Here is a 14,399-nt window from a genome sequence, read left to right as displayed (position 1 = left end):
GCCATCTGGCAAAGTGAGAGGTGTTAAGAAGAAAGCTGTTCGAGATGTCACTACAAGTATTTAATTGGACTTGGGGTTTTGTGTGTGTGTGTGTGTGTGTGTGTTGTTTTTAAAACCAGCCCCGGGTATCTGTTCGGTGGAGAAGGATCACAAAGCTCAAACCAGGGAATACCAAACATCTGATACTTGTCCCTTCCTGGAAATCTTAAATTTCTACACCAAAATTTCTCCAAGTGGCTCCGATCCCCAAATTCTGGATTTTACTAATGGAATAAACTGGAGCACGTGAAGGTCTGTTCATCCCGGAGAAGCTCCAGGCTTGCTGTCCCTGCCCTGAGCCTCCTTCCTCCGCTGACCAGTGCTGTGCACTCGACAGGGAGAGGCTCACCAGGCCTCCCGTGTAGACAGGAAGCCAAAACTCACTGGTTTGTTGCCAGTCCGCCAGAGTCATCGGGTCACGGCCAGAGGTGGATTTCCATTCAGCTGCTGTTGGGGCCGCCCTCAGGCCTCTCAGAGGAGACCTTCTGGGCATTTCTGAACCAGGGGCACGGAGGGGGATTTTGAAGCAGGTTACCTGAGAGGCTCTTGTGGTTCTGAAAGGGAAAGGTTTGAAAGGGGAATGAGATCAAATTCGGTAAAATCAGGACATACGTACATGGAGTGGGGACAGAATTACTCACAAAATCCCAGGATTTGAGAGTGTGAGAGCTTGAAATAATTCTAAGATAGTTTTTAAAAGTAACTCTTTAACCATTTACGTGTGAGGGTTGTTCTGCGACAGAGAGCGCTGTCCTAGTCGAGGCAGAGCCCTGGCAAGACCTCACTCAGCGAGGAGGCGGGTGGAGAGCAGCAGGGAGAAATCCCAGGAGGGAGGGAGTCTCCCGCCACATGGCACCCTGTGTGTGGCTCAGCGGGCACACCAACAGACACACACACGGACGGACGGACAAACAGAGCGCTGCCCTGAAGGAAGCCTCTGAGGTGTAAGCAGGCTCTCTTACCTCTTCTGACCCAGATCTGGCACGAAGTAGGTGCTTAGGAAAGTATATTTTGAGTCAGTACCCAAAAAAGGCCAAGTGTGACGTTCTTATGACCACACGCATCTTCCATTCCGGTGAGTTGAGAGGCCGTCTTGTTTCTAGAAGACTCATGCACGTTTGTCTCACAGGCTGAGTAATGGGATCCCCGCAGGCCCGTCTGGTCTGGTTTGGACTGCCGTGCCAGGTGGCATCTCAAATTATCCTTGCTTTTTTCACCTGCAGCACTAAAATTGAAAAGGAGAAGAAGGAGCATGCCAAGCTGCATGGGATGATTCGCACCGAGATCAGCGGGGCTGAAATCGCCGAAGAGATGGAGAAGGAGAGGCGGCTTTTCCAGCTCCAGATGTGCGAGGTGAGAGCTGGGGGGTGCAGGTTCCTGCGGGGGACAGGCAGCCAGCTGGGGGGGTGGGTGCTGTCTTGCAGCCGGTCTTCACCGCGTGTCAACTCCTGCGGAGAATGCACACTTCCAGAGGCTTCAGACAGCACACCGGGGCATGATTGGACTCCACTTGTCCAGTTGCTCTTACTGGGGGAGGCTGAGTCTCCTGGAGCGTGGGATGAGTTGAATCCAACCCCAACCACTAACTGAAGGTAGGGAAGAGGGGCGCCTGCGTGGCTCAGTCAGTTAAGCAAGCAGCCGACTCTTGACTTCGGCTCAGGTCATGATCTCCTGGTTCGTGAGTTTGAGCCCTGCTTCGGGCTCAGTGCTTGGGATTTCCTCCCTCCCTCCCTCTCTCTCTCTCTCAGAATAAATAAAATAAACTTAAAAAAAAAAAAGGTAAGAAAGAAACTAAATTTAAACAAATGTCCTCTCTGGCCTCAAATACGTACTCAGACTTCCCTCTCACACGGAGCGTCGCTAAAGTACTCCCTCCATTAGTGTTTTTTAATGAGGTATGTGGGCTCTCATTATACAGTGGAATCCATGAGGAGGCCAGGGAGAAGTCAGCTGGAAGAAAATGCAGCTGGTCCCCTTGTGGGTCTGGGTGCATGCGGGCGTCAGTGACAGAGGGCATCCGGGAGCCAAGCCACCTGCCTCTGAAGTGCTTCCTCCCAGGTCCGCTCATCGAGGTGGGAGGCCCTGGGGAGTGCCTGTCTGTAGCCTGAGCCCTTGCCTCTGGAGAGGGGGAAGGAAACAGTGCTGACACTCTGGGACATTCCCTGGCAGAGGCTTGGGGCTGGAAAATACTAGAAACCAATCCTGAAGGCCTTTGCCTCCAGCCTTTTTATGTCTTGCTTGTGGGTCTCTGTAAAAACGGCCTGTGGAAACCACTCCTGCCTCTGCCTGAGGGTTTGCTCTCCTGGCAGTTCCGGGGAAGCCCGTGTACTCGACGGCGTCTGTGCCGTAGCAGGTGCAGACCTGAGTTTTAAGTGTGCACGGTGCACAGGTACCGTTTGTGACAGGCACTGTCGCTGGCTCAGCCTTGCTCTCGAGTCCCTGTGAGCAGTCAACGGAGCAGTCAACCGCAGGGCTGTTGCACAGGCGCTTGTTGATTTCAGAATGTTAATTGCAGCAGGCATTCAGCTTTTAGACAAGTGCATCTTAGGAGTATGCTTACACGCGTTTTTATTCCCAGAGCAGTCTCCTAAGTGCTCAGTGGAGGAGAATCAGTCCCGGGATCAAGGAGGTGATACTAGTCTGATATTAGTACGGCTGCTCCAGCTCTCGTAGCTTCTGTTTGCATGGTTTTTTTTCTTTTCAACCTGTAGTGTATGTGTGAATCTAAAGTGTGTTTCCTGTAGACAGCATGTTTTCAATCCAGTCTGACAGTCTCTGCCTTTTGATGGGATTGTTTAATCCTTTCACATTGATGTTGCTATTGATGTGGTTGGATTTATGTCTACTGTCTTACTTTTTTTGTTGTTTTATGTCTCATGTCTTCTTTGTTCTTTTGTTCTTCCTTTGCTACTTTTTTTTTCCATTAAGTGAATATTTAGAAAGTCAGCTAAGCTCAAAGTCTTACTGTAGATAGGAGAGTGGATGTTTTTAGATACATGTTGTCTTATAAACAGACCTCGTATATAACAATGCCTGCCTGGCCAATTTCTCACGGTGTTGAAGGAATCAGCCCAGAGGATACAAGACTGGCATAGGAAATTGCTATGTGCTACACACATACTAGGTATTGTTTTTATTTAATTGGGGTAAAATTAAGTAGCAGTGTTTTACAAAGAATGGATTTGGAACAGGTATGTATATATGTGTGTTTGGGTTATGCTCTTTTTTTTTTTTTTCAGCTGCAGTAAGGAGAAAATACATTTGCCTAAACTCTGCAAAAGACTGCTTGTTTAAGAATATTTAGGGGCGCCTGGGTGGTTCAGTCGGTTAAGCATCCGACTTCAGCTCAGGTCACAATCTCACGGTCCGTGGGTTCGAGCCCCGTGTCGGGCTCTGGGCTGATGGCTCAGAGCCTGGAGCCTGCTTCTGATTCTGTGTCTCCCTCTCTCTCTGCCCCTCCCCTGTTCATGCTCTGTCTCTCTCTGTCTCAAAAATAAATAAACGTTAAAAAAAAAAAAAAAAAGAATGTTTAGTGAATTGTGAAACTCCATTAGTGTGTTACTAGTGGGGGGCACAGCATTGCTTTCTGAGGTAGGCACCCCACACTGTTGCTTTTCCTCTTCTGGGGTTCAGTGAATGGATCGTGTGCATTGGTAGAATAGTTTATTTGATTGCAAATGTGCTGTGTCAATGACGCCTCTCAGTTGTACAAAGGAGCCACCTTCCGAGCCGGCCCCCGGGTGGGCTGTGGACCCCTGTGTGTGCCGAGCCTAGTGGATCTGGCCATTAGCGGAGGCAGGCACTGTGTGCACGTACAGAGGCAGAGGTGGGGTTTCCAGAAGAGGACGCATCCGATGAAAGATGTAGATGTGGGCCAAACAGAAGTGGGCTGGAAAGGGCTCTCTGTGGGGAAGAAAGAATGTCTGAAAAGCATTCCCCCCGGAATCCAACATCTCCAAGGGAGATGCTGAAGTTAATCGTGGTAAAATTGTTCAACTGGTTCCTCATACTGAGGACCTCAAGTTTGTAAATGTTTGCCGTTGTTTAGGGGTTTAAAATTTTAGTTGCCCAAGATCTAATCTTGAAGACTGGCTTGTAGGTGTTTATTTTAAAGCTCCATTGGGGCGCCTGGGTGGCTTAGTCATTTGGGTGGCCGACTATAGCTCAGGTCATGATCTCAAGTCTGTGAGTTCCAGCCCCACGTCGGGCTCTGTCCTGAGCGCTCAGAGCCTGGAACCTGCTTCCGATTCTGTGTCTCCCTCGCTCTCTCTGCCCCTTCCCTGCTTGCTCTCAGTCTGTCTGTCTGTCTCTCTCTCTCTCTCAAAAATAATAAAGAATAAAAAAATTTAAAAGAATATTAAAAAAATAAAACTCCGTAACTTTTTTTTCAAAATGAATTTTATAGAGAAATTCAGTGTGCCATAAATAGGTGATGTAGAGCATGCATGAATGGAAAATGTAGGAGAGATCCCGTCTTGTTTTTCTTTGGTTATAAAAACATGCACTCTTCGGGTATCTGGGTGGCTCAGTCGGTTGAAAAGTACAATACTTGATTTTGGCTCAGGTCATAATCCCAGGGTCGTGGGGTCAAGCCCCACATTGGGCCCTGGGCTGAACCTGGAGTCTGCTTGAGATTCTCTCTCCTTCTGCCCCTCCCCTGCTTGTGCATGCATGCATATTCTCTCTCTCTCAAATTAAAAAAAAAAATACACTTTTAAAAGTTAGTCTGTATATATGAAATTAAAAATCAACTCGTATATATATAATGGAGTATTACTCAACAATCAAAAAAAATGAAATCTTGGCATTTGCAACTACGTGGATGGAACTGGAGGGTATTATGCTGAGTGAAATTAGTCAGAGAAAGACAAGTATATGACTTCACTCATATGAAGACTTTAAGGTACAAAACGGATGAACTAAGGGAAGGGAAACAAAAATAATATAAAAACAGGGAGGGGGACAAACATAAGAGACTCTTAAATATGGAGAACAAGCAGAGGGTTACTGGAAGGGTTGTGGGAGGGGGATGGTCTAGATGGGTAAGGGGCATTAAGGAATCTACTGCTGAAATTATTATTGCACTATATGCTAACTAATTTGGATGTAAATTTAAAAAATAAAATTTAAAAAAATGTATTCAACATAAAAAAAAATCACCCCAAAAGATAAGTACTTTGATATTGAGCTAAACGTCTTTCAAATATCTCTCTGTGTCCATTCATAAAAATAATTTGTATAAGCGGGATCATTTTCTACTGGTGCTTTGTATCCTGATTATTTTGAGCCACCAGTATGTCATGGGCATCTTTCCATGTCAGAAAGTCTCTGCTTTATTAGCTTCCTGGCTACGTAGTAATTTTTGTGTGTGGCTGCACCGTACTTTAATTTTCCATTCATTACATTTGGGTTGCCGTTTGTTACTTTTATAAGCAGATCTGCAGTGAACCTTGTTTTCTATTCATGCTCATAAACTTTTATGATTATCTTCTTAGAAAAAGTTCCCGTAAGTAGAATATCTATACCAAAAAGGTGCACGTTTTATATTTTGACGCATTGCCAAGCATCTTATTAACCACTTAACCATTTCGATCCATTGCCAAACATCTTATTTTGTTAACAGCGAATAAATATGAGACTGAAAGAAGGGGAAGATATGCAGGAGGTTGGTGTAGGAAACTGAGATTTTGTAGTCAACTCCTTACAAGCTGCTTCCTCTCCTGTTGGGCTCTGTGGCCTGAACGTCAGCTTTCCAGTTGGTGGCCGAGAAGCCTGTGTGGTCAGCAGGGCGGCCGCTCTTTCGGGAGCATCTAGTCTCGGAGATGACATGTTCTCAGGGGTCTGTATGCCATATCCTCACCGTGGAAGGGATAGAGAACTTACGGAGTCTTTGTTCTGTAAACCGTTAGCAAAGAACGAATGCATTTCCTGATGCTGGTTTTGTAGATTCCTGGGGACTTCCTGATATTTTAGTGGTCATTCCTGAATGAATGAAAAGTGAAGAGTGGCTTTAAGTAATTTCAACTTAAAATTTGGTTTTTGGGACGCCTGGTGGTGGCTCAGTCAGTTAACCGTCCGACTTTGGCTCAGGTCGTGATCTCACAGTTCGTGAGCTCGAGCCCCGCTTTGGGCTCTGTGCTGACAGCAGCTCAGAGCCAGGAGGCTGCTTTGGATTCTGTGTCTCCGTCTCTCTCTGCCCCTCCCCTACTCAATACTCTGCGTCTCTCTAAATAAATAAATAAGTAAATAGAACATTTTTTTAAAAAAAAATTTAAAATTTGGTTTTTATAAGCAGCCACATTTTCTTAAGTGCCAAGATCAGAGACACAGTGACAGGAGTCTCAGATACTAAACACTAGCACTTAGTGTTGCAGCTGACGACCTGCCCAGAGAAGGGACGTGGGCAGGAGGATGTGGACAGAAGCGTCCAGGATGGGTAGAGCCCTTTCACTCCACCCATCCGCATCCTTTGTGCAGCTCGAAGAAAATTTCTTCCAGCAGGTTAAGGCACAGTGTCTTACTACTAGGAGTTCTCGGCACTTAAACATTCAGTTACCTGGACATCAGGTAATTCATGTCGCCCCAAACTAAGAGACATGTTCAGTTCTGGCCTTCAGAAAATATTAAGCATCTGGCATGAGCTCTACCCCTAGTAGAAGATGTCAGAGAAGTGGAGAAGGTGGTCTGTCCTCACAAGCTTCTGTTCTGCTTATGACATGCCTTTTTTTTTTTTTAACAGTACCTGCTGAAGGTCAATGAAATTAAGATTAAAAAGGGAGTGGATTTACTTCAGAATCTGATCAAATACTTTCATGCCCAATGCAAGTAAGTTCTTCTTCTTTGTTATGATGTCATTTCAAATGTTTCTCACTTTAAGGCAGCTCCTGGTAGATATACAGTATTGCATTGAGGAAAATAAACAGTCATTTAAAACTCACTAGTAAAAGAAATGAAGTACGGATACACGCTGTACCACGGGTAAACCTTGGAAATGTGCTAAGTGAAAGAAGCCAGACACAGAAGGCCACATTGTATGTGATTTTATCTCTTTGAAAGGCCAAGAATAGATCTACAGGTGACTGATTGCCAGGGCTTGGGGGAAGTAGGGGATTACTGCTAGTTGGGGTAATGAAATGTTCTGGAATGAGACCGTGCTGATGATGGCACAACTTGGTGAATATACAAAAAGCACTGAGTGGTGCGCTTGAAAAGGGCGAATTTTGTGGTGTAAGACTCTTCGATAAAAAATACAAATAATATAAAAATCTATAGTAATCATCAGATGTATTTATTTTTGCTCTTTTTGCAGAGGGACAGACCAGTTTGATCTCATGCATGATTCACAGATGTTTTGTGTTATTGTTGTTTAAAAAAAATTAGTGTGTTAAATTAAGGAAATAGTGTCCTGTGTGAGTTATCCTGTAAAGCAAGTGACCACGATGAGCAAAGGAGGCTGAGTGTGGGAGAGAGGGAGATGCTTCCGTGTTCGTGGCCGTCTCCCATACTCCACTTGGCCCACACGTGAGCCCCGCACAGCCCGGCCCTCATCACGCCACACTTTCGTTCCTGCTGCCCGAACCCCGGTCCTGGCATAGCCCAGCCCCTCGCTCATCCCTCACTCGCAGCATGCGCTGTGTGTCTGGCGTTGTCCTGGATGCTGGAGAGAAATACTGTCCTTCACGGGCACCGTTCCTGCTCGAATCCAGTAGGCGAGTGAACTTCAGCAAACGGCTTTATGCTGCACATTTGGAACGTGTTCTGAAGTGTTGGAATCTAGGAAAGAGTAGAAGGACCTGATTTAGATGAAGATGGAAGGCAGGGACTGGGTTTTTCTTCTTCTCCGCACCCCCGCCCCGCCCCATTCCTTGCTGTATATATCCTTGCTAGGATATAGCGGATACTCACGTCCTTCTGGCTCTAGCTGCCGGCCTCTTTGAGGAGGCATGGACTCCGAGATCTAAAGGTCAAGAAGGTAAGAAGTAGAGGAAGAACATTCCAGGCAAGGTCAGGGTCTCAAGGCAGGAAGAAGCCTCGTGTGACTTAAGCATAATGAGGCAAGGGAAGGTATTGGGATATGAAACCAGATGGAAGAGCCTAGAGACGTGGACGGCCTTAGGAGGCTTGTGACAGGTTTTAGGTTTTATCCTAAATGTACGGAGGAAGCTCGCGAAAGTTGCGAATCGGGGCTCCGTTCAGCAGATACCGAGCTCCCAGGCTCAATATGGGCCGGGCACTGTTTGGGGTCCTGGTGATACTTCTTACTCACGAATCTCCGGTTCTAATGAGGTGGGCAGATAGTAAACACATGATGTCTGTAACGGTTTTGGCGGCGGGGGGCGGGGTCGGCTGTGAAACAGTGGAGCAGTGTGAGGCGAGGAGAGGAGAGCAGGGGTGATGGGAAACCTCTGGGAAGGCTTCTCGATTCCATTTCTGCTTTAACGAGGAGCAAGAGTGGGTGTGAGTGATCACTTACGCCCACAGCTCTGTCCCGGCGCAGTCCAGAGATGACGATGTCTTGGCCTAGACTGGGGACGGTGCCCATGGAGGGCGTGACTGATGTGAGAAGTCTTTGGAGGTTGAATCGCCACGCCTGTCTGCTTGCTTGTCCCCAAATAGGCCATGCCCCACGCTAATGTATCTTTGCACATGCAGCTCTCTTCTCTAGAATGTCTTGCTGGGCCTTTGTGCTTTCCCCGGGCTTCTGTCCATCCCTAAGACCTACCTCCAGCCTAACTGCTACTTTGAAATCACCTGGTCCTCCCCTGATGGAATTACTTCTCTTCCTTCTGCATTATCTCGACACTCCCACGTACCTCCTGTATATTTCCAGCGTGGCATCTTTCATACTGTGGCGTGTCTCCCACCGAACCACGTAGACTTCAAGGAAAGGGGCCGTGACATTTGTTCAGTCTGTCATGCGTGGTGCATTTACCTGGCGTAGGAAATCGCACTGTTGAACTTGGCACAGCTTTGGCCTTCTTACTACGGTTTTGGTGACAGCACGTCTCCAGTGCACTCGAGGTCAAACCACCGAGGAAGACGTGCCGTGTGATTCTCCGTAGGCTAAGGGAAGAGCTCCAAGCTTGGAAAGAGTCTCAGAGGACAGAAAACGGCTTCTAATTTGTAGAATTTCCAAGATGAATTATTTTATGGAGACTCAAAATCCTAACGTTGTGATTAACGTACAAATTACTTCTTCAGTACTTGTCCTTGTAACCTTATGTGAGACAGATTAGGAAGTGGGTCGCTTCCTTGATAATATTTTATTTTGAAGAGCTATTCTGGGATTTCCTTTTTTTCCTCTTTATTTTGCCCAAACTGATCCGTTGGGTAGCAACAGACCAGTGGTGGAAAAGTGAATTAGTTGGCCTTTTATGGGCATGAGCTCAGCAACCTTTGAGAATGATGAATCTTCCATTACTTCCTGTGTGTGTGTGTGTGTGTGTGTGTGTGTGTGTGTGTGTGTGTACCGCATGCTCTTCCCATCATTTGCACAGCTTTGACTTTTCTCATCCACATTTTGGAGGTTAATGCAGGGCTGGAATGAGTTGGCCATTGGACGGAGGACCACGTGGCTGCACGCCGCACGTTCTCGTAGCTCCTTCCTGGTCTCCCTTAGCATATTCTCTGCTGAGAACCGCCATGACCAGCTGTTGCCTGATGAACTTGGGAGACACAGGTCCAGGGCCCCAGACAAGCTTGCTGCCTTGAAAGGCAGGGCCAGGGCGCAAAGGGCAGGCGAGTCCTGGGCCCTGATGGCAGGATGCTGCTGGGAAGGCTACAGCCAGAGGCGGAGGGCACCCTGCTTGGCGGGAGCTTGAAGACTGAGCCTCGGCAGGTGCATTTTAAAGGCTTGAGGGTTCGGTCAGGCTGTGTAGAAACCATTTAACGAAAAACAATTCAAACAAACAAAAACTGATATTTGGTGGTATTGATGGTAAACGTTGTTTGACTGAAGGTTGGGCCAGTGTTGATGATTCAACCTAAGAAAAATGTGCCAGGGTTTATACTTAGAAACGTCACAGTGATGGGGTGTGACTCAGTCAGTGGAGCCAGTGACTCTCGATCTCAGGGTTGTGAGTTTGAACCCTACGTCGAGTGTAGAGATTACTTAAATATAAACTCTTAAAAAAAAAGAAAGGAAATGTCACAGTGGTGGCAGGTGATGAAGCAGCGACGGCCCTTTTCTTCGACACTTTCCCTGAGGCTTGGGAGGGTATACTGAGGTGCCAAAACACGCCTCAAAAAGGAGGGTACAGAAAGATAGGGATTTTGACAGTCAGAGGGAGGAGGTGCTCTAAGTAGATGGTCAAGATCGGCTGGGTGATTACAAAGATAAGAACCGCATCTTAAACCCAAGTTTGTGTCGTTACCCCCAGCGCACCATCCAGGGTCATGCTGGAAATGACATGTGTGACTAGAAGCCCTGAGTTCTTTGTACTCTGAGTTCTCTGAGCTCTGAGTACTTGCCTCCACAACAGGGCTCTCCTCTCCACGGACGGTTGCAGGCGTAGAGATTCTTGGAGCTGTGCACCTGCTCCCCTTCGTGGGTCCCCAGGAGCAGGACCATTTCCGTGCCATCTTCTGTGATACTTTTCTGGCTCCTCATCCTGGTGTTCTCTCCCTCTCTCTCTCCCTCTCTCTCTCCCTCTCTTTCTCCCTCTCTTTCCACCTATTCCACAAGAATTTGGAGTGATTGAAGAGATAGTTTCTATAAAGAAAAAATGTAACCGGAGCAAAGCATGAGAACCAGAGGAGTTGGTGACAGCAGGGGAGGAGCTCAGTTTCCCATTCCTGCGTGTGTGCTTCCTGATTTCCTTTCCAGTTTAGAGGAGCGCCTGTCATTTGCCGGCCGTGGTGGCAGGGGGTGGAAGGCACAGCCCCTCCGCCCTGACGGTGGACGCAGACACGTGGAGCAGTCCTCTGAACACTCTGACGTGACTTCGGTAAAATACAGGAATGAGAATATAGGACAAAGAGTTACGCCTGTATGTGCAAATTCAGGCGAGAACAGCACAGCTTCTGTGATTCCTGCTGCCTGGCTAGTAACGGTTCATAACCCACATTCCGTCCATATATATTCCTCTCCCTTCCCCCTTGGAATTACCGCGTTAAATGTCACGCTGCGTGGCCTTTATAGCTCCTCCTGTCCATTCCATACTTCACCAGGGAAAGTCCCCCAGGACCGTTGCTGAGTTTAGAAGGAATAACCATCACCTCACGTGAACACATGTGGGACCCACATCACATTTTGAAGGTCGTCTCCTTCCAGTCATCCGGCCAAAGCTGGAGAGTCCTTCCTCCCTTCATCAGTTTGTTTTTCTATTCAGCACATACTGTGTGCTTGAAATGTGCGAGCCTTTGTGGATACCGTGTGTTTACCCTCTGGAACTTCAGATCTAAGGGAGGGTGGGTGTATTTTAAACAATCACACTAATGGCTACGTAATGCTAGTTGTGCTAAGGGTTTTGAAGGAAGAGACAGAGTGCTCAGAGAATATAGCAAGGAGACTCTTTTTAAAGCATGGAGACCTCACTAACAAAGTGATATTTAACTTAAAACTTGAAGAATGGGTAGGAATAATCCAGGCAAAACAGAAGATACTCGCAGGGAGAGGTTTTTAGAAAGCAGAAGCAGCATATGCAAAGGTCCTGGGGCAGGAGGGATCTGATGGCCATAGACTGCTGGTAGGTCTGGAATCTAGTGAATGGAAGGGGCAAATGGTGCTACTTGAGGCCTGGAGACACAGGCGGAAGCCAAAGCACGTGGGTGCTACAGGTCTCATGACAGGTTTTGAACTCTGTCCTGAGCTTGTGGGGAAGCGATTTCTTCATTTCTGTCAAGAGGGTGGTACACAACATGCTTCGGAGGCAGTGGTGAGCATCAGCTCACTGTTCCTGCAGGAAAACTTGTCTGCCTTCTGTGACATTTCTTGCCTCACTTACTATAAATGACCTCACAAACGTGGAGTTCTGAGCTTTAAAACAAAAAGTTTCCTTTTTCTATCTGAGGTCCAGTTCTGCAGCCACATTCCCCTACGCTGCAGATGGGGCATGGCGGTTCCCTGCATTCTCTTTTCTACTTGCTGTTAACTGTGAAGGAAGAGGCTTCAGTGTCTTATTCTTTGCACCCCATGCTTTTCTGACCTCACATCCTTCCATTCCTGAGCCAAAGCCTTTACTGCCTGCTGCCAGGAGGTTCCTGCTTCCCGCTACACACTGAAAACTTAGGGCTCTTGGGGCGCCTGGGGGGCTCAGTCGGTTGAGCGGCCGACTTCAGCTCAGGTCATGATCTCACAGTCCGTGAGTTCGAGCCCCGCGTCGGGCTCTGTGCTGATGGCTCAGAGCCTGGAGCCTGCTTCTGATTCTGTGTCTCCCTCTCTCTCTGCCCCTTCCCTGCTCATGCTCTGTCTCTCTCTGTCTCAAAAATAAGTAAAAACATTAAGAAAAAAAATTTTTTTTTAAAAAAGAAAACTTAGGGCTCCTTTCCTCTGCGTCAAGAACAATGATAAACACGTAGACTTTCTTGCCGTTCCTTTTCTGTCACTTCGTGTAGTTTAAGTGTGATTTTCTTCTTTGTTTGCCTGACATTTTAAAGTTTGGGTCCCACAGTCTTTCCCCCACCCCCCCCCCCCCCCCCCAGGAATTACATAACGATTTCACTCACTTTCCTTTAAAGAAGTATTTTCTCCATCTAACAACATTGTTTCCTCTTTCTTCTTTTGTCCTCTTAGTTTTTTCCAGGATGGACTGAAAGCAGTTGAGAGCCTCAAGCCTTCCATTGAGACACTTTCAACAGACCTTCACACAGTAAGTGGCTTCCCTCCCACGTTAGTGTTGAAGTGGTTTTTTTTTTTTTTTTTTTTTAATTTTTTTTTTTTTAACGTTTATTTATTTTTGAGACAGAGAGAGACAGAGCATGAACAGGGGAGGGGCAGAGAGAGAGGGAGACACAGAATCTGAAACAGGCTCCAGGCTCTGAGCCGTCAGCACAGAGCCCGATGCGGGGCTCGAACTCACGGACCGTGAGATCATGACCTGAGCCGAAGTCAGACGCTTAACTGACCAAGCCACCCAGGCGCCCCAGTGTTGAAGTGGTTTTTATGCAGCACATGCTTTGACTTCCACACTGCTTCTGCGCGCCCCTGTGTTTGCGTGCCGTGCTACCCGGATGCTGACAGCCTCGTGATGCCTCGTGGAAGCCTCCGTTCCCGTCCTCTGTCTTGGCTGCGAGAGGGTGTGATCGGAGGGGGATGCATTTGAGGCGCTTATGTGGAGATGCCCTATGAGCCCCAGCGCCTCACTGTACCTCAGGCGTGCTTCTCTCCGCTTTGTTTTGTTTTTTCAAGATCAAGCAGGCCCAGGATGAAGAGAGAAGGCAGTTGATACAGCTTCGCGATATTTTGAAATCAGCCTTGCAGGTTGAACAGAAAGAGGTGAGGGGATTTAATTTTGAAAGATTGCTGTTTTTACACCGGTGTCGCGGGGGCTTTGGGACTCAAGAACGTGACTTTCAGCGGGGCTCTGTCAGCCACCACCGAACTTGTGGTTTGTTCTTTGAGTTTGGTTTTATAAGACCATCTTTTTAGATGTGTTTATTTCATGGGGGAGGCATGTACTGGAGGTGTGGCCTTCACAGCAGCATATAAACCCTTTTGTGGGTGTGGCTTCTTAACATCTCCTAAACCCTTTTTTGTTCACGAGTAGCTCTTAACATCTCCGTTACTCAGATGCTCACTATTTATGCCGTTGATTTTCTACCTGGAACTTTGTGGTTTCCGTGCCCCCGTGTCTGTGGACTCTCTGTCCTCGGGGGCATCAGCAGGTAACAGGTGGCCACCTAGGCCTCCAGCCCCGAGATTGTACCCTGAAAAACATGGGGAGCTACATTTTCTTACAGCTGCATTCGGATGAGCAGGAGACCTCAGTTTCTCTGGCCTCGTGTCTGTCCTGTACTCCCTTTTCTGCATGCTGACACGTTCACAGTGACAGTTTGTGTTTTGGAGGCTTGTTTAAAAAAATACCAAACAGTACATTTTTAAGGTAATTATATGGTATGTTTACTACAGAGTGGATATTATGATGGGAAATTTAACATTGTCCACTTCCTTGTCCATAAAGGACTGTTATCTGAATGTATTACTAGTAGAGTTTAGACGAATGACTGTTGAACTACCTAGAACATGATGTTCGCGGTGGGCGGTTTCGTGTGCTCTGTTTTAAGTTCCTGTACTATAACTGAATATTGTTGTTTTTCTCCCAAATGCATTTACCTTTGTGACCGAAGTCTAGGAGAGTAAGTAGTTCAGTATTTTCATAAATTGGAGAGTTTTGCATGCTTTCTTCATAAACTTAAAAAAT

General features: G+C 47.1%; 1 protein-coding gene across 5 annotated transcripts in view; it reads left to right on the top strand.

Moving 5' to 3' along the window:
- Positions 1–14,399, top strand: part of ASAP2 (ArfGAP with SH3 domain, ankyrin repeat and PH domain 2) — a 173,967-nt gene that overhangs the window by 101,354 nt on the left and 58,214 nt on the right. For all 5 annotated transcript variants that reach the window (XM_053891168.1, XM_053891167.1, XM_053891165.1 and 2 more), the window contains exons 6-9: positions 1,263–1,392; positions 6,779–6,864; positions 12,773–12,848; positions 13,388–13,474. In XM_053891168.1, the coding sequence (XP_053747143.1) occupies positions 1,263–1,392; positions 6,779–6,864; positions 12,773–12,848; positions 13,388–13,474 (379 nt within the window). The remainder of the gene's footprint in view (positions 1–1,262; positions 1,393–6,778; positions 6,865–12,772; positions 12,849–13,387; positions 13,475–14,399) is intronic.

The sequence above is a fragment of the Panthera pardus genome, unplaced genomic scaffold (genome assembly GCF_024362965.1).
Source record: "Panthera pardus isolate Hobbes unplaced genomic scaffold, ASM2436296v1 HiC_scaffold_26, whole genome shotgun sequence".
NCBI lineage: Eukaryota > Metazoa > Chordata > Mammalia > Carnivora > Felidae > Panthera > Panthera pardus.
The sequence above is the reverse complement of the archived record's forward strand: the minus strand, read 5'-3'. Positions and strand labels throughout refer to the sequence as shown.